The 17,878-nt window shown below is 35.6% G+C and overlaps 3 protein-coding genes and 1 pseudogene across 3 annotated transcripts; 2 read left to right on the forward strand and 2 right to left on the reverse strand.

The window, feature by feature from the left end:
- The first annotated feature begins 5,996 nt into the window (after positions 1-5,996).
- LOC106445960 (F-box protein At5g39450-like) lies at positions 5,997-8,075 on the forward strand. The gene has a single exon (XM_013887625.3). It carries the CDS (start codon positions 6,188-6,190, stop codon positions 7,892-7,894), a length of 1,707 nt encoding a protein of 568 aa, XP_013743079.2. The 5' UTR covers positions 5,997-6,187; the 3' UTR covers positions 7,895-8,075.
- Positions 8,076-8,398: 323 nt separating this feature from the next.
- On the reverse strand, positions 8,399-10,314 carry LOC106445961 (putative F-box protein At5g39480). Its single transcript, XM_013887626.3, has one exon. The coding sequence runs from the start codon at positions 10,136-10,138 to the stop codon at positions 8,582-8,584; it is 1,557 nt and encodes a 518-aa protein (XP_013743080.1). The 5' UTR covers positions 10,139-10,314; the 3' UTR covers positions 8,399-8,581.
- A 1,024-nt stretch (positions 10,315-11,338) lies between these two features.
- On the reverse strand, positions 11,339-13,117 carry LOC106448235 (proline--tRNA ligase, cytoplasmic-like). The gene has a single exon (XM_048777433.1). The coding sequence runs from the start codon at positions 13,061-13,063 to the stop codon at positions 11,447-11,449; it is 1,617 nt and encodes a 538-aa protein (XP_048633390.1). The 5' UTR covers positions 13,064-13,117; the 3' UTR covers positions 11,339-11,446.
- A 338-nt stretch (positions 13,118-13,455) lies between these two features.
- On the forward strand, positions 13,456-15,975 carry LOC106448238 (annotated as a pseudogene).
- Positions 15,976-17,878: the final 1,903 nt, after the last annotated feature.

The following is a 17,878-nucleotide window of genomic DNA, read 5'->3' on the forward strand; positions in this document are numbered from 1 at the left end:
GTAAAAGAAGATATATGATTTCATATATTAAATGAAGGCAAACTTAGAAAACTCTTAATGTAAAATATCTGGATTGACTTTTTTTTAATCAAAATGACTATATATTTGATACTCCAATGTAACTATGGCTGAAAAAAAATACTGATAGTCACAAATTAGTTACAAATGTTTATAGTAGTAAATCGGTCACAAAATAAGTTACTACATCGCGACTACTGTACATTTAACAGTTGCAGATAAGTTACAAAATAACTGACATGTAAAACTATGGACATTATTGCAACTATTTTGCAACTACTGATGAAAAATTGTGAAAATTTTACCCTAGACCCCAAAATAACTTGTAATCATCTTAGAGTGGTCTAGCTTCAGAATAATTTATATAAATACAAGCTATATACTAAGTTACGAGACATTACATAAAATGATTGTTAATTTTATAATTTACAATCCAAATTCAAAAGATAAACATGAAATTGTACAAATGTGTTAGTTGTGTGGTCATGTCCATTTTTTCAAATGACTCAAATTTATTCAAGATAAAATTTTATTTATTAGATTATTAAGTATTGGTATGTAGTTAAAATAAAAAAAAAGAATAATTAAACTAATATAATTGTAAGAAATAATACTATTTGCTACTACATTGTAACTGCAAGACATTTAAGAGTTACAAAAAAGATACAAAATAATTGTATTAACCTTGCAACTAAACCTCAAAATACATTTTACCTCAATTACATGGTTTAGATACATGAAAGGTAGCAATTAATATACATGTATCATTCAAAGTATTATATGTAATTGTTTTATAATATATGTATGGAAAATTTGCAACTAATTTGTGACTTGTTCGCTTTTAACTAAAGAAAGTAGTCACAACATCGTAGCAAAGCTACAACTACCATTTTGCAACTACGAGTATTACATAGTTTTGTGACTAATTTATAACTACAAGTTCGCAACAACATATGTAGTTGTAAATTAGTCTTAATAATGCTACTGTGTTGCGACTATGCTTACTAGTTACGAAAACGTCACAAATATGTCTCAAAAAAGCAACTTAAATGCTATTATTGGTTGTGGTTGCATATTTGCAACTAATATATGACTTATTTTTTGTAATTGCAAAATAGTTGCAAATTAGTTTGAAATTAGTCACATACTTTTGCAACCACCAATTGTAGTTGCAAGAGAAGTCTCTAAATTGATGTTTTCTTGTAGTGTTAAGGTCAGGATACTCGAAAATTCTAAACACATCTTCAATTGCTATGTTGTTTGAAGAAAGATTAAGACTGAACCCGAAGCTCAAGAGGACAGAGATGGCAGATGAGATAAAAAGAGAATATAATCTGATTTTCTCCGAGGATCAATGTGGCAAAGCAAAAGCTACAGAAAAATAAAAACCAGCCATGAAGTTCATTTTTCTCGTATTTGGGACTACCAAGCAAAGATTCTTCACACGAAACCTTACTCAACGATGGAGATTGAAATGATTCCAGAACCAGTTTTACAGAGCAAACAAAGGTTTGATCGTCTTTACATGTGTTTTGCGGGATTGAAACATGTAGGCCAATAATAGGTTTAGATGGAGCCTTTCTGAAATGGGATATAAAAGGACATTTTTTGCTGCGATTGGAAAAGATGGTGACAACAGGATAGTTCAAATTGATTGGGCAGTAGTTGAAGTGGAGAACAACATAAACTGTGAGTGGTTTGTTAAACACTTGAAGGAAGATCTTCGACTTAAAGATGGTGCAAGATTCACCATCATATCAGAAAAACAGAAGGTTAGTAGTTAAAGCTTTAGTAGAATCTTATGACTTTGTATTTGAACCGTATAAACTTTAGTAGTTAAAGCGTCTCTGTATTATGTATTTCTCTGTATTTTAAGTGTTAATTATTTATTAGTTCGTAGTTAAAGCGTTAGTATTGAACTCGGGACAAAAAAATTCAAGTTAAATAATAGGGTTTGAATACAAATTAAAGGGAAAGTTCGTGAGTTCAGAAATCCTAAACTATAAGCGTTATAGAAAGTAGAAAACTTGTGATGACAAAATTCTTCACGTCTCTTTTGGAGTAAGACTTGATGTATTATAGAAAGTAGAAACAGAACATGTAATGACAAAATTCTTTTAGTACATACAATACTACAAAAGCTTTATAGTAAGAGTTTAATTGTTTCCTTTTACAAAAAAAAAAAGAGTTCAATTGTTTAGTTGTTTTGAATTTAGGTGTTTACACTTCTTAAGCTTTATACTTCTAAAACACGTATTATAGAAAGTAGAACAAAAAACGTGATGACAAAACATATTATAGTAAGACTTTTGGTGTTTTGTTGTTTTGAATTTGAGTGTTCCGATTTAGTTTTTTTTTATTTTTTTGCTAAATGCAGGGTTTGGTGAATGTTGTCAAAAATGAACTACCTAAAGTTGAACACCGTATGTGTGCAAGACACATTCTGTCTAATTGGAAGAGAGATAGTAAAGATCCTGAATTGGAGCGTATGTTCTGGATAATAGCACGCTGCTACACAAAAAGAGAATATGAGGATTCTTTAAAAGTACTTAAGAAGTATAACAAAAGTGCGCATAACACTTTTGTTCTCCAAAATTCTCCAACATGGTCTAGAGTATTCTTTAGATTAGGATCATGCTGCAATGACAACTTGAACAATCTATGTGAGTCATTCAATAAAGCCATTAGGGAAGCAAGGAAAAAGCCATTACTCGATATGTTAGAGGATATTAGGAGGCAGTGTATGGTTAGTAATGCAAAGGTGGCTATTGTTTCTGGTAGGTTGAAGACAAAGTTTACTAAGAAAGTACATAGTGAGATTAAATTGACAAAGGAAAAAAAAAGATTGTAGAAGGTATATGGCGTATGGTAATTGACATGAGATTGATCATCATAGTGTTTCATATAGTGTGTATATGGACTTGAGAGCATGTGGGTGTAGGAAATGGCAGCTTACGGGAATTCCTTGTATACATACCGCGTGTGTGATTGTTGCAAAGAAGATAAGGTTTGATGATTATGTTGTTGATTACTATACAACAGAAAGGTGGCGACAAACATACAACCGTAGAATCAAAACCTACAACAGAAAGGTGTAGCGATCTGTCCTTGTATGGCTGCGGATTAGGTGGACTTAGCAAGCTGTTTTTGACATTCCGATCTTAAAGAGTTGGGCACCGGGGAGGCCAAAATTACTGGGTCCAAGCTTTCGTTTTAACTGCGGTTTTGATTCTGTGGCAAGCGAATGCTCGGCCTCTGATGTTTCCGTCTTGCGGCTGTCGTTATTCTTGTAGATAGGTCCTGTAATGATTGGTCTGAGTCTCTGTTAGTTTTATTTATGTTGCTCTGTTTCTTTGTCTTCTCAGTGCTTCTGTAAAAAACTGCAAAAATTGGTAATAATCTTAACATGTTTACCAAAAAAAAAAAAAACCTATCAGGTATGAAGTTCTGGCCTAGGTTAGGTAGGATAGGAGTTCTGCCACCACCATTTAGAGTAGGCAATCGTGGAAGACCAAGTAATCATGATATGAATAAATGTCTTAACGAATCTTCAACCAATAAGAACAAGTTAAGCAGAGATAAACGTATCATGACATGCTCTACGTGTCGAGATCGAAGGTCATAACAAGTCAACTTGTCCTAATGAGAGAGTCAAGAATGGGTCCAAAAGGCCAAGAGGTCGACCACGAAAAAAGAGATATGATTCTTATTTTTTAATTACTAATGGGAAGGATTGAATCACAGTTTCTTTTAACTACTATGGTATATTTTGTAGGGAGATCTCTCTCAAGCATCCCAACCATCTCAAGGACTACCTCAGCCTCAAGTGTGATTGTATCCCTGTTTCTATCAATGTATTATCTTTGTGTTCAAACTTATTAGCATGTATTTGAAACATAATAAGCAGATTAATTGTGTTGCATCATAAGCAGAGTACTTATATCATCGTTCTTTTTGGTTGTTGTGTCGCAGAGGCTAAACATATGAATCATTTTTTCTATGTTAAGCAGAGACTAAATAAGCAGATATCTAAAGTGCTACATATATCTTAAAACCTTTAACGTAATATTGTTGTTTTGCAAAGTACTCAGTCTATCTTAAAACTCTAGATTATGTTTTTTTTTTTTTTGTAAAAAAAAAGCTTAAATGACCTAGTCAACATAAATGACCTAGTCAACATAAATGTAAGATTAAATTGGCCAATATTAAAAAGTTGATGATTTAAATTGCTCAAATTAGAGTTCAAGTTTTTTTTTTTTGCTTTTTTGATAGTTGGAGATTATTTTTGGTGGTTTTCTCTTAGTTGATCATAGGGTTATAAGTATCTTTTTCTTTTTAAAAATAAGAGTAAAAGTGGTTAATGTAAACATGAAAAATGATATTAAAAATGTGGTATTTTTCGCAATTTCCCAAAAATTGTTACCATAAATATAGTACACAAAAACTAAGCGACCAAAATATTTTATTAAAGAAAGTAAATACATACTAATATTCTTAGGATTAACTAATCTAAATTTAAAGTTTAGATTTGAAGGGTATTTTTAGAAAATAAGTACTTAAATTTTAGAAAATTTTAAAATAAAATTTTTTAAAATAATTTCAATTCTTTATTTGGATTTCAAAAAAAAAAAATCAAATTTTTTTAGATTCAAAAAGTAATTTTAAAAAATAATAACAAAGGAGTTTTTTTATCTTTTAATAAAATTTATTTTGGTCATTTAATGAAATTTATTTTGGTTATTATCTTTTAGAAGAATTGCCCTAAGATTTGCTTTTATTACTTAGCTTGCAATAAGAAACACAATGTCGACAGGTGAACGAATGTGTGCATGGGGTCAGGTACAATGCTGCCTATTTTGTGGTGAACCAAACGAATCCAAGGATTATTAATTTTTCGTTTTCCCTTACACTTACCCGCTCTGGTTAGAGGTTGTTGGTACGCTTCTGGGTCGTTCCCTGATCCTGATTGGGAAGAGACCCTCACTCACCTTGCAACTCATGGTTTTGATCATCTCACCTACCTACTCTTGAGACTCGTGTTTCAAACTAATGTTTACATGGTTTGGAGGGAGAGAAATGATAGGAGGCATCTTAAAAAGCCTCGACAAATTAGTCAATTCGCCAAAGTGATCGGGAGAACAATGAGAAATCGAATTTTGTCAGTGAATTACTCGGAAAAACCTCGACGAGGAATGATGCAACTCTGGTTTAGTATTCATACTTAGGCCTGGAAAAAAATTATTCCCTCTTCGTACATAACTATTTTTTTTTGATGATAATTAACATCTCATCAAAAAAATTGCCCTAAAATTTATGACATTACAGATGGCTCACATTTGTAACACATTTGGTTAAGGGTTATGACAAATTTAACAAAATTATGACATTACAGATGGCTCACGTTCTCATCGATCCACTATTCTGAAATTGATTCACTACTTTTTGTGATAATACTGGAGTGTAATCTTCTTGTAACACATTTGGTTAAGGGTTTGAATGGTAACGTGCGGGACAACTGCAGAATAATTGCAGTGCGGTTCAAATAGTAGAAAAAACATATAGATGTTATAGGTATATGTAGAAATTTTTGTTACTATTAACGGCAGTGCGGTGCCGAGCGAACCATCACCACTAGACTCAAAAATAGTTTTAGTTAGATATTTAACAATAACATATTTTTTTCAACGATATTTTTTATATAATTTTGATTCTTAGTTTTTTTATATTATATAATATTTTAAATGAAAAATAGAAAAGTATGATTCCGTTGATGTTTTAAACTAAGGCTGGCAGTCTTTAGCGTCAGCGTTTAAAGGTTGTCTGTTTTATAAGACAAAGTCAATAAAAACGAAATCCCTTCAAAGACAACGTCAACTAATAGTCCCCACAGGCTACAGCCAACGGTCCCAATCCGGACATATTGTTAAAATAATATTTATTGGATCATAAATATAAATAAAAATATAAATAATATTTTAATAAAACAACCACTTAAGAAAGACTGTTACAGTCAACTACAGCTTGAAACGAAATACGACTTTTCTCACCTCAAATCCTCTTCTTCTGATCTCATTCAAACCCCCAAAGCTGCCTTTCGATCATCAAATTGATTTTCTGTGTTTCAATTTCTGGGTTTACTGATTTTATTACGAAACTGGCTTCGTAACAGATGAAGATCGGAGACTTGCTGTCGGAACTGCTTCTGTCTCTTCCAGAAGATGTCTTTGCTCTCATCTCTCGTTTCCTTTCACCAACCGACGTTTGCAACCTAAGCCTATGCTGCAAAACTCTCCGCGACCTTGTTGACTCAGAGAAGATATGGCTCGTGCAGTGCGAAGTCGTAAAGGTTCTTCCTTTATCTGAAATAGTCCAATGGCGAACAGGTATCTCTTCTTACAAGGCTCTCTGTCGGTTTCTCGTAGAGGTAGTGAAGCCTCTTGTTGGGGTTTGGGTTCACCAGAACCCTGAACTAGGGAATGTTGTTTACGTGATGTCTGGTTTCTTGTCTGTTATTGGTTGTCGGATCATTCCGCAAGAAGTTGGTTCTTTGGGGATCCAAGAAGGGAGGCTTCTGTGGTCGCCTGTGTTTGAGATCGTCTCTGGTTTCGATGGCTCGGCGAGGTTCTTCCTCCATGGGATAGATAGAGAAAGCAGTTACTTGTACCCTGGTTTCGTTACTAGCATTGACAAGTGTTGCAATGTGCTTCTCCTTGAGGTTGAGCCCAAGAGACGAGAGATTGAGAGAAGGGCAGAGAAGGTTCTGTTTCCTTTTTGTAAGCTACCTTTTTGCGATAGGAGGAAGTTGCTTTACTTGGTGACGGGCCATGTAGGTTTACCAGTGCCTGAGCTATCGCTGAAAGATGATAAAGCGAAGTCGTTGGAACGCAGAACCATGCTGCTTAAAAGTGGTGGGAACTGGAGTCACATGAGCCTGGAGGATGAGTTGTGTTACGATCCGATTCAGGTGGAGATCAACGATGAGTTGTGGACGCATCTTGGTTACGGTGGAGATTTTCGCCACGTGGATGATGAGGTTCAGGTGCAGGGGACACAGAGGAAGAGCTTAAGCAAGTATTTCAGAAGTGGGATCAAGAGCATCTTGAGGAGGTCTAACTCAACTGGTTCAAGTTCTTCTTCTGCAAAGCAGCAAGCGTCTTGCAGCAGTGAGATTAGACGTTTCAATCTCCAAAAGTTTCTTAGCGCTGGTGATTTTGTAGGTCTTAGTGTTAAAGCTTCAAAGATTAAGCTGACTTCTTACCGAGGTTGGCCAAGCATGCACGAAACTCATTTCGCTCTTTATAAGCTACCAATTAAGATACCTGTGGAAGAGAATCAAGAGTATGCTGGCTTGTGGGGAGGAACATTTGGCTGGCCACCTGGGAAATGCACTGAAGATAAACCCGGTAAGGCTCTTTTCTTACTGATGCTCACTTATGAAAAATCTCAAGATGGTAGTGAGAGACTTCTTGTCGGGACTAAAATACTAGAAGGCACTCACTATGTGATGCATCCTAATGGATCTGCAATGTTTGTTGTAAAGATTGGTTCGCCTACTTCTGAGATCTTTCCTTTTGATGACACAACAAATGGAGAAGAAAAATATAGTTTTGAGTGTTGCTACACAGGAGAAGGTATTGCAAAGGGTTATGGTTTTCGGTATCCTGGATACAAACCGGGTTCACTTTTCGTGACATCTAAAGGTCTTCTCATGTTTGTTTTGAAAGAAACTAAAACTGTGTTGACGTTGCAAAGACTTAACCTTGAAGAGCTCTTGAAGAAAGGCGTTTGTGTATCGCCTTTGCCTCCATGTCTAAATTTTACTTATCTGACAAAATCTCACACCAATGTGTTTGCCTCAGGACAAAGAACATCATAGAAGGCTTCTTCAACATACATGTCTTGTCTCGTTTCCATTATATTTTCATTGTTGAATGGGAAAACCACAACATAAAAGTATGCTTTCAGTATATGTATGTACTAAGTATATAAAACAATGTATTCTTACAGTAACTAGATTTGTGTCTTGAGTTAAAATATACTCACTCCGTTTCATTTAATTATCTTTTTAGATTTGTGCACATTAGTTTTATATATTTTCTAAATAAAAACATTATCACTTACACATTTAACCACATTTCAATTAATATAAAAATAGACTGGAAAATATAAAGAGTAATATATAAAAGATAAAGCTAATAAATTTTGTATAGAAATTTTAAAACTGACATTTATTTTGAAGCAAAAATTTTTATTCTACGGCAACAATTAAAAAAGTAACGGAGGTAGTATAAAACATTATATTGTTGAATGAACTAAAGAGAAAATTACACAAATTCAAGTATTGTTAACGTATTGTTTAAAATATATAAAGTAAGTGAAATCTCAGAAACATTTGAGATATCTTTTCCTGTGAGTGTAAATGTAAAGAGGCAAATGATGTCACAAGACATTCAATAATGAGTTTATATCGCAGAAACAAGACAAGATATGGGAGAGAGCTTTGAGTATCTGTTGCAGAGTGATCCATTTTCCAACACTGCCCGGAAGAAGACGAACAGATTCATCATGACTTGGTAAACACGTTTGTGTAAGACGTTTCCATATAAGTAAAGTTCTCAACTGGAGGCAGAGGAGGCACCCATAAACCAAAACCTTTCTTCATGATCTGGTCAAGGTCTAGTCTTTTCAAAGTAAACACATCTTTAGTTCCATGCCAAACGAACGCGAGATGATCATCAGAGATCACGTAAAGTGAACCAGGTTTTGAACCAGGATAACGGAAACCATAACCATTTGAGATACCCTTTCCTTTATAAGAATGCTCAAAGTCTCTTCCATCTGCATCAAACGGAAAGGGCTCAAGGGAAGGTGTGTCGTCTATATCCACAACAAACATTGCTGTTCCATTGGGATGCTCCACATAGTCAGTGCCTTCGAGTATCTTCGTCCCAACAAGACGTTTCCCATTGCTCTTTCTAGATTCTTCGTAAGAGAGCATCAGTAGATAAAAAGCATGACGTGTTTCATCTTCATTACATCTCCCAGGTGGCCACCCAAAAGTTCCTCCCCACAAACCAGCATACTCTTGGTCATCTCCAGGGCTCTTGATTGGTAGTTTATGCAGGCAAAAGCGGTCTAGGTCCATTCGTGGCCACCCTTTGTAAGAAGACATCTCAGTGTAGGAAGCTTTGAGACTAAGGCCAAATGTGTCACCAGCGCTAAGAAAGCTCGAGAGATTCACACATGGAGAAGCACCCATCTCGTTTATGTCAACCTGCGTAGGATTGTAACACAACCCATCCTCCTCCAGGTTCATGTGCTTCCAGTTCTTACCAAACTTGTGCATTTTAAGGAGCATGGTTCTACGTTCCAACAACATCCCTTCTTCATCTTCTCTCCTTGTGGGAAACAACTTTACATTTAATGGTTCAGATTCATGTAGAAGACCTACATGGCTTGTCACTGATTCTATTAAGTTTCTTCTATCGCTATCATCAAGCTTCTGAAATGGAACCCCACTCTTCTTCTCTTGACTGGGCTCAACCTCGAGTGAGAGCACATTGCAAGTCTTGTCGATGATGCCTGTAACAGAACCAGGGTACACGCAACTTCCTTCTCTGCCTCTTCCATGGAGGAAGAACTTGGTGGAGCCATCGAAATCAGAGACAATCTCAAACACAGGCGACCACATAAGCCTCCCTTCTTGAATCCCCAAAGAACCAACTTCTTGCGGAATGATCCGACAACCAATAACAGACAAGAAACCAGACATCACGTAAACAACATTCCCAAGTTCAGGGTTCTGGTGAACCCAAACCCCAACAAGAGGCTTGATCACCTCTACGAGAAACCGACAGAGAGCCTTGTAAGAAGAGATCCCTGTTCGCCATTGGACTATTTCAGATAAAGGAAGAACCTTTACGACTTCGCACTGCACACGCCATATCTTCTCTGAGTAATCCACAAGGTCGCAGAGGCTTTTGCAGCATAAGCTTAGGTTGCAAATGTCGCTTGGAGATAGAAAACGAGAGGTAACAGCAAACACATCTTCTGGAAGCGAGAGAAGCAGACAAGTACTACCAACTGATTCTTCCGACCGTAACTCTCTGATCGTCATCATATTATGACACTCAGGGATCAAATCTGTTCGTAAAGTCGAAATGGGCTTTTGCCGGATTCTCAGAGTATTAAGATAGAAACGTAGACTGGGTTTTTTTTAACGCACGAAAAAATCAAACTTTCAGATCACACATCAAAAGTCAAGAAGACATCTTCTTCTTTTTTTTTTTTGGTCGAATCAAGAAGACATCTTCTTAAAAAGTCTACTAATCTACTGAAATGGACCGACCATCCGATTGGACCGGTCTATCCGTGACCTTGAAACTATCCGGTCCGGTTACACCTTAAAAACCGGAAAATCATGTCAAAAACAATGATCCGGACCGGTGGTTTTCTTCAAAATTATTAAGAGTTTTTAATGAGAAAATTTCATATATCACTTGAAAGATAATTTTTCACAAAATATGAGAAAAAAATTCTAGAACAGAGCATTCATGAAACAAAAAAAAAAAAAAAACACTAAAGTATCCTAAATTATAATCAAAACTTTACCTTCTAAATAGCAAAACCTTAATCATTAGACTTTGAATTGAACCCAATGTAAAACAAATATTTGAGTGAATTAGTTAAAAAATCCTAAAAACTTTTGAAATTGGCTTAAAAAGAAAAATGGATCAAAAACCTGGATGACTGCAGCAGCAAAGATAGCAAAAAGACGCGCTTCGATCCTAATCCTGCAACTATAATGAGAAAATAGATGGGTTGTTGCCACCATGACCAAGCAAGTCGGTTAAATAACCAATGATCAAACTGCTTTTTGGTCTTAGTTACATTCAGGATTCGTAGGCACCAGAACTAGTCATTTCCGAATGCCTCGCAAGTATCAAAACGTATCAATCTCACTTTTCATGATCTTGTAGACGTTTCCCATTTACTTCTTCGCTCAACATTCGCCAAAATGTTAAATAATTTTTTGTTTAACTTTTTTGCCTCTCTTATGCTGAATAAAGATTTCTCCTTTTGTCCTAACATCTGAAGCTTTGTTTAGCCTCTAGAAAACTTACACAACCTCATTTTTCTTTGAGTGTTAAATTTGATTCTTGTATTACCAAGTATATGTAAATGTCGGAGATCTCATGACATCGTTACACACGCTTCTTCTCTCGTAAATCAATTTGTGGATTTACCTTTTTGTGGGTTTCACTGAACAATACATATGATAATAACTAATGAATAGAGGTTTTATGGGTTTCTCTCGTAAAACAAGGAAGAACGGTCTTATTGCGAATATTATAACACTTCAAAAAAGAGAAGGAAACAGATGAAAAGCATAACTTAGTAAAGAAGACTTTGAATCCTAAACATGCTATTAGTAACTTCTTCCCCAATAGGTCCACTTCTTGGCTGGCTTTCCTGATGCAAAGCAAAGAGTGTCTTCTCTTAGTTCAGGCTGCTCAAAGGGAGTACATAGAGTCTTCGCTCCTGCTTCGTTTTCACCTTTAGAATTCTCCTTCACATCATTCTCCACCTCAACTTCATCACACCATGGAGCTAAAACCAGCTTCTTCTGTCTCAGGGCTTCCTTAAACTCATCCCAAGTTTCAACCTTCTGAATGCTTTCTTCAAGCTTTCTCTTGGCGTCATCATAGAGATCTCTCTGTATTACTTCCAACAAGTCCTTGACTTTCTCAACCAAGTCCACTCTCAACACATCCATCTTCACTCGAGTGTCGCGCCTCACCACTCTCACCTGATTTTTTTCCAAATCTCTTGGACCGAGTTCGATTCTCAAAGGAACACCTTTCATCTCCCAGTCTGCGTACTTCCAGCCACAAGCATAGTTGTCTCGTTCATCTACTATAGCACGGACTCCAGCACCTTGCAAAGTGGTTTTAACAGCTTGACACTCCTGAGAGATCCTTTTGGTATCAGCACCTTTGAAAGGAACAGGGACCACAACTACTTGATAACGTGCCACTTTTGGAGGTAACACCAACCCTTTGTCATCTCCATGTGTCATAGCCATCACTCCTATCGATCTTGTACTTACACCCCACGAGTTCTGCCACACCAATGGCTTTATTATTTTGCCTTTCTTGTCTCTTTTTACTTCCTTATCTTCAAAGGCGATTTCAAACATCTTTGCAAAGTTCTGTCCTAAACAATGCGAGGTCGCAGCTTGTACACCACGACCAGTTGTTGGTATAAAAGCCTCGACGCTTGTGGTGTAATCCGCACCAGCAAACTTCTCCTTGTCGCTCTTTCGACCTTTTATCACAGGAACCGCAAGAAGATCTTCATAGACACGAGAGTAGATGTTCAAAACTTCAAGCACCTCTTCATCAGCCTCTTCCTTGGTGGCGAAGGCACTGTGCCCTTCCTGCCAATCGAACTCACGACCTCTGATCAATGGGATAGGGTCGCTAACCTCCCATCTAACAACGTTAACCCACTGGTTAACCTTCATGGGGAGATCACGGTGTGTCCTAATCCTGTTTTTGAAGTAAGGGTAAATGATGGTCTCGCTAGTTGGACGTAGAGCGTACGGTGTTGGAAGATCATGTTCACCAGCTCTTGTGACCCAAGCAACCTCTGGTTTGAACCCTTCGATGTGGTCTTTCTCCTTCTCGAGTGAATCGCGTTTTATTAACATAGGGAATTTCTTCTCTTCCACGCCACCCAACTTCTCCAGCTCTGCATCCATGTAACTTCTTAGAGTGTTCCAGATCTTTGTTGCTGATGGCTCTAGGATGTAGAGTCCTTTTGTGTCGGAGAGGGTTATCAGTTCACCGAATCTACAAACCTGAGAATACCAACTCGGAAAGTCTTCATCTTTCTTTGCAGAGATTCCTAGACGGGTCTCTTTCTTCATCTCCTTCTCTTTTCTTTCACCAAAAACAGAAGCTTTTGCAACTTCTAGGGTTTTCTCAACCATAGATTGCGAACTACTACTACCGACATCTTCTTCCCGGCCTGACTTCGACATGTTGTTCAAGAAAAAGATTAACTTTGTAACAATAAGCTCTCTCTCTCTCCCTCTCCCTGAGAAAGAAGAAAACGTTTATTTGGTTGGGCTCTGGTGGTTCTAATACATTGGGGGTAGTCATGCTTTTTATATATAACTTCAAAAAAAAAAACACTTTTCCTTTTTCTTTTAATCTTGTAATGTTAAAACGAAACTTGATCGATACTTTTTATTTTTATTTTAATGCAGATTTTCCCTTCTTTTTTTTGTCTTTCTAAAGATTTCGTTTCCTTGTTGCTTGAAGACCACGTTTCCTTTTTGTCATGATTTCGTTGTATCATCAGGTCCCACGATTATATACGATCCAGCTTCGTTAGTGAAATCAATTTTAGGGTTTATTAGCTTTTGGTGAATTAATTTCGTGCAAAGTGGAGTCGTACTACATAATGATGATTGGAGACTTTAAGTCAGAATATTCCAGTGATTTTTTTATTCTTCTTTCGCTTCCAGAAGACATAACTGTTCTCATGTTTCGTTTACTTTCTCCAAGGGACATATGCAATCTAAGCTTTTGCTGTAAAAGCCTATGCGACATTGCGAACTCTGAGAATGTCTGGCTTGACCAATGCGAGATAGTGAAGGTTATTCCTTCGTCTGAAATAGTGAAATGGCGAACTGGTGTCTCTTCTTACAAGTCTCTTTGTAGGTTTCTTGTAGAGGCGATGAAGCCTCTGGCTGGGGTTTGGGTCTACCATGAACCTGACCTTGGGAATGTTGTTTATGTAATGCCTGGATTCTTGTCTGTCGTTGGTTGCCGCATAATCCCACAAGAGGTTGGTCCTTTGGGGATTCAAGAAGGGAGGATTATGTGGTCACCAGTGTTTGAGATAATCTGCGGTTTTGATGGCTCCACCAAGTTTTTTCTTCATGGAAGAGACAGAAAACACAGTTGCTTGTACCCTGGTTTGGTTACAGTCATCGAAAAGAGCTGCAATGTGCTTTCACTGGAGGTTGAGCCGAGGCTAGAGAAGACTAGTAGCGAAGCCTCAAGACAAGGGTTATTTTCGAAGTTATCTTGTACAGATAAAAGAAATTTAGTTGAACTCGTGACGAACCATGTAGGTCTACATGTATCTGAACCATTGAGTGTAAAGTTATTCCCCACAAGGAGAGAAGATGAAGGTATGTTGTTGGAACGTAGAACCATGCTCCTTAAAATGCACAAGTTTGGTGAGAATTGGAAGCACATGAACCTGGGGGAGGATGGTTGTTTTACAATCCTAAGCCAGTAGACATAAACGAGATGTGGGAGAAAAATCGGTGTGTTTACTTTGAATACATTGCAACAGACGAAGAAAGAGAGATTAGATATTTGAATCGTCAAGCTTTTAGCTCTGGTGATACATTCGGTCTTAGTCTCAAAGGTTCCTACACTGATGTGTTTTCTCACCTAGGGTGGCCAAACATAAACGGAGACGACTTTTCTCTTTACAAACTGCCGGTTAACAACCCCATGAATGACCAAGAAGAGTATGCTGGTTTGTGGGGAGGAACATTTGGGTGGCCACCTGGGAGATGTGATGAAGATGAAACCGGTAATGCTTTTTATCTACTGATGCTCTCTTACGAAAAATCTGAAAAGAACAATGGTAAACGTCTTATCGGGACAAAAATACTCGAAGGCAATGACTATGTGGACCGTCCTAATGGAACAGCAATGTTTGTTGTGGATATAGATACACCTTCCCTTGAGCCCTTTCCGCTTGACGCAGATGGAAGAGACTTTGAGCATTCTTACACAGGAAGGGGTATCTCAGATGGTTATGGTTTCCGTTATCCCGGTTCAAAACCTGGTTCACTTTATGTGATCTCTGATGATCATTTTGCGTTCGTTTGGCATGAAACTAAACATGTGTTTACTTTGAAAAGAGTAAACCTTGAAGAGATCTTGAAGAAAGATTTAGGTATGTGCGTGCCTCCTTTGCCTCCAATTAATAATTTTACTTTTATGGGAAGGTCTTACACAAACGTCTTTACTGAGTCATGGTTCTATTCTTCTTCCTCCGATTCTGATGAGTAAAGAATGTTGAAGATGTACTCTGCAACATATTTAAAGCTCTCTCACATCGCTTTGTCTAGTTTTTGAAATATAAATTCATAACTGCATGTCTTTTACATCATGTTCTTCTTACATTTACAGTACTCACTATGATTGTATCTTGTGTAGTTTTATTCATTTCGGCATAAGAAATTGAAAAAGATGATTAGAAATATGTTCAATTCAAGAATTTGGTTAAATGATCAATTTCAGTACTTCAGGCCTGGTTCATGGCTTGGTTAACAAGATGTCCCAGGAGCACACCTATATGGTTCGTGCCACCATTAGCTTGTTTCCTTTACATAAGCCTAATTTTCTTCTTCATAGCACACTCTGCTACAGCACACTATGCTTATGTGCTGCTCAGCAGTAACTGCTAGGGAGTTAATCACACACCAGGCGGGCTTGCTTTGCTAAAAAATAATTCCACTAGTGTGTGCTGATGAGAGTGAACTATGTTACTCGGAGCAATATCTGAAAGAAAGCTTAAAGAAAGGCCATAGTATTCTTTCTTCAAAGGTGTTCCCTGAACAACTACAGCTCGATAGAGATAACTCGGAAACTAGCATTGAAAAAGGGCATATTATCAATATGATCAATATAATATTGATATGATCAATATGATGCCGAAGATGCTTGGCATATGTCAGCGACGAAGATATCGTAAATTGGTCCATAGGCGTCACGATAAGTCCTCTGTCTTGCCCCAGTGTGGTAATCAAAGGTAAAGAACCGAATACCTAGAGGGGATTACTGGTTTCGGCTCCAAAACTCTTAATATTAAATAAAAGAAATGTTTTTTTAGTAATTCAGAATCAGTTTTGCTTGGGGAGTTTATGATCATTTTAAAAGTTGTTGATAGCATATGTAAATGATTATACACACCAAAGTAAAAAATCCTAGAATATCTGATAATTATTTATTTTTCGTCTTATATTTATTATTTATTTAAATATAATTAACCTGACAATTGTCTTAATCTTATTTGAATTTTTTTAGAAAGGATATAAAATTTCTATACAAATGAGAAAATTATAAAGTTAGAATTTATACGACTTAATAACAGTAAACTATATATTCTTGACTTTTTATTTGTGTGCTTATGAAATTATATTATTAAATGTAAAAACTATTAAAATGGCAAGGTTGTGCATTTAAAAAAATAAAGTGAGACCCAATTATTTTCACCTATTTGCAATTTAAAAATCAAATACTGCCAAATAATATTTTTTTTTTTTTGAAAAATACTGCCAAATAATATTAAAACATCTTTTTATCGTTAAAATAGCAAATGATATTTTTCAAAAAAACATTCATTAAAAATAAAAATAAAATAAATATACACATATTTATACTAGAATTAATCAAATAAACCAATAATTAAAAAATAAAAATAAAACATACAATAATTTTTAAAGAATTTGCACGCTGTCTATACAAGACTTTTGTCGAAATTTGCAATCTGAAATATTCTATGTTTGCAACTATTACATTGAAATTTGAGTTTAGTATATCTTTTTTAATTTGAGTTTAGGAAGGTTTTCCTGAATAAATACAATATCAACCTAAAATATGTATAATATCTTCATAAAATTTTAGAAATATTTTCATCAATATTAGTTTAAAATAAATTCTTAAATGTGTATTTAGGAAAACCTTCATAAATATATATATATATATATATATATATATATATATATATATATATATATATATATATATATATATATATATATATATATATATATATATATATTTTGAACACCTTACTGAATGTTAATTATATGTATATTTAATAATATTTTCCTAATGTTTTGGGAAGACCTTAATGAATTTTATATATGAAATTTATAAAAATATTTTACATATTTCAAAGCATTTTCATAAATTTTTGAGAGATGTTATATATCATCCATTAGAGAATTTGAATATATTATATTTTTTTTTAAAAAAAATGGATACACCTTATAATAGAATTGAGTTTATCTACAATCTTAGTATATTTTATAGTAAAATTATAATAAAAATAAATAAAAGTATCTCTTACTTTACTGAAAAATGGCCATAGATATCCCTAAACCAAGTTTCTCTTCCAAATATAGACCCAAGGCCCAATTAGACATAAATGTTTCATTTAATGATAGCAAATTACCTGGTTACCCTTAATCTTAATTTAACCTAAATTATTAAATAATAAAAGAAAATTATTTTAAAATGTTTTCGTAAGTTTTGCTGTCTAAGCTGTGCCGTCGTCTCCGTATCGCCGTCTGTCGTCTCCATATCGCCTCCGTAGGGCTGCATTGTCCTCCATCCGTCGTCGTCTGTGCCCTTGCCTCGTCTTCAATTTGTCGCGTATCCACCCTTGCATCGTCCTCGATCTGTCGTCGTCTTTGTGTCTCATTATCTCGTGTCTCCTATCTTATCTAGGTATCATCATTTCAGATTCATTATAAATTGATGATATGTTGTTGCTATTGGATTTTCTAGTTGTTTTGAGACTTAAGATTGTATTGACGTCATCTTCACCTTATATACTCACAAATTTACTTAAATATCTTTGCAATTGGATTTTTTAGTCATTTTTTTTGAAACTTAAGATTGTATTCTCGCCATCTTCACCTTCTACACTCAAAAATTTACTTTAATGTCTTTGTGGTTGGTCTTTTTGAGATTTTCTTGTGATTTTTTTAACAGATTTTCGAACTATGACTGAAGTTTTTTTGTGTTTGTGGACAATG

The sequence above is a fragment of the Brassica napus genome, chromosome A4, assembly GCF_020379485.1.
Source record: "Brassica napus cultivar Da-Ae chromosome A4, Da-Ae, whole genome shotgun sequence".
Classification (NCBI taxonomy): Eukaryota; Viridiplantae; Streptophyta; class Magnoliopsida; order Brassicales; family Brassicaceae; genus Brassica; species Brassica napus.

What these genes read in the sequence shown, in the direction of transcription:
- LOC106445960 (XM_013887625.3), top strand. Translation starts at nt 6,188, where the DNA reads ATGAAGATCGGAGACTTGCTGTCGGAACTGCTTCTGTCTCTTCCAGAA.
- LOC106445961 (XM_013887626.3), bottom strand. Translation starts at nt 10,138, where the DNA reads ATGATGACGATCAGAGAGTTACGGTCGGAAGAATCAGTTGGTAGTACT.
- LOC106448235 (XM_048777433.1), bottom strand. Translation starts at nt 13,063, where the DNA reads ATGTCGAAGTCAGGCCGGGAAGAAGATGTCGGTAGTAGTAGTTCGCAA.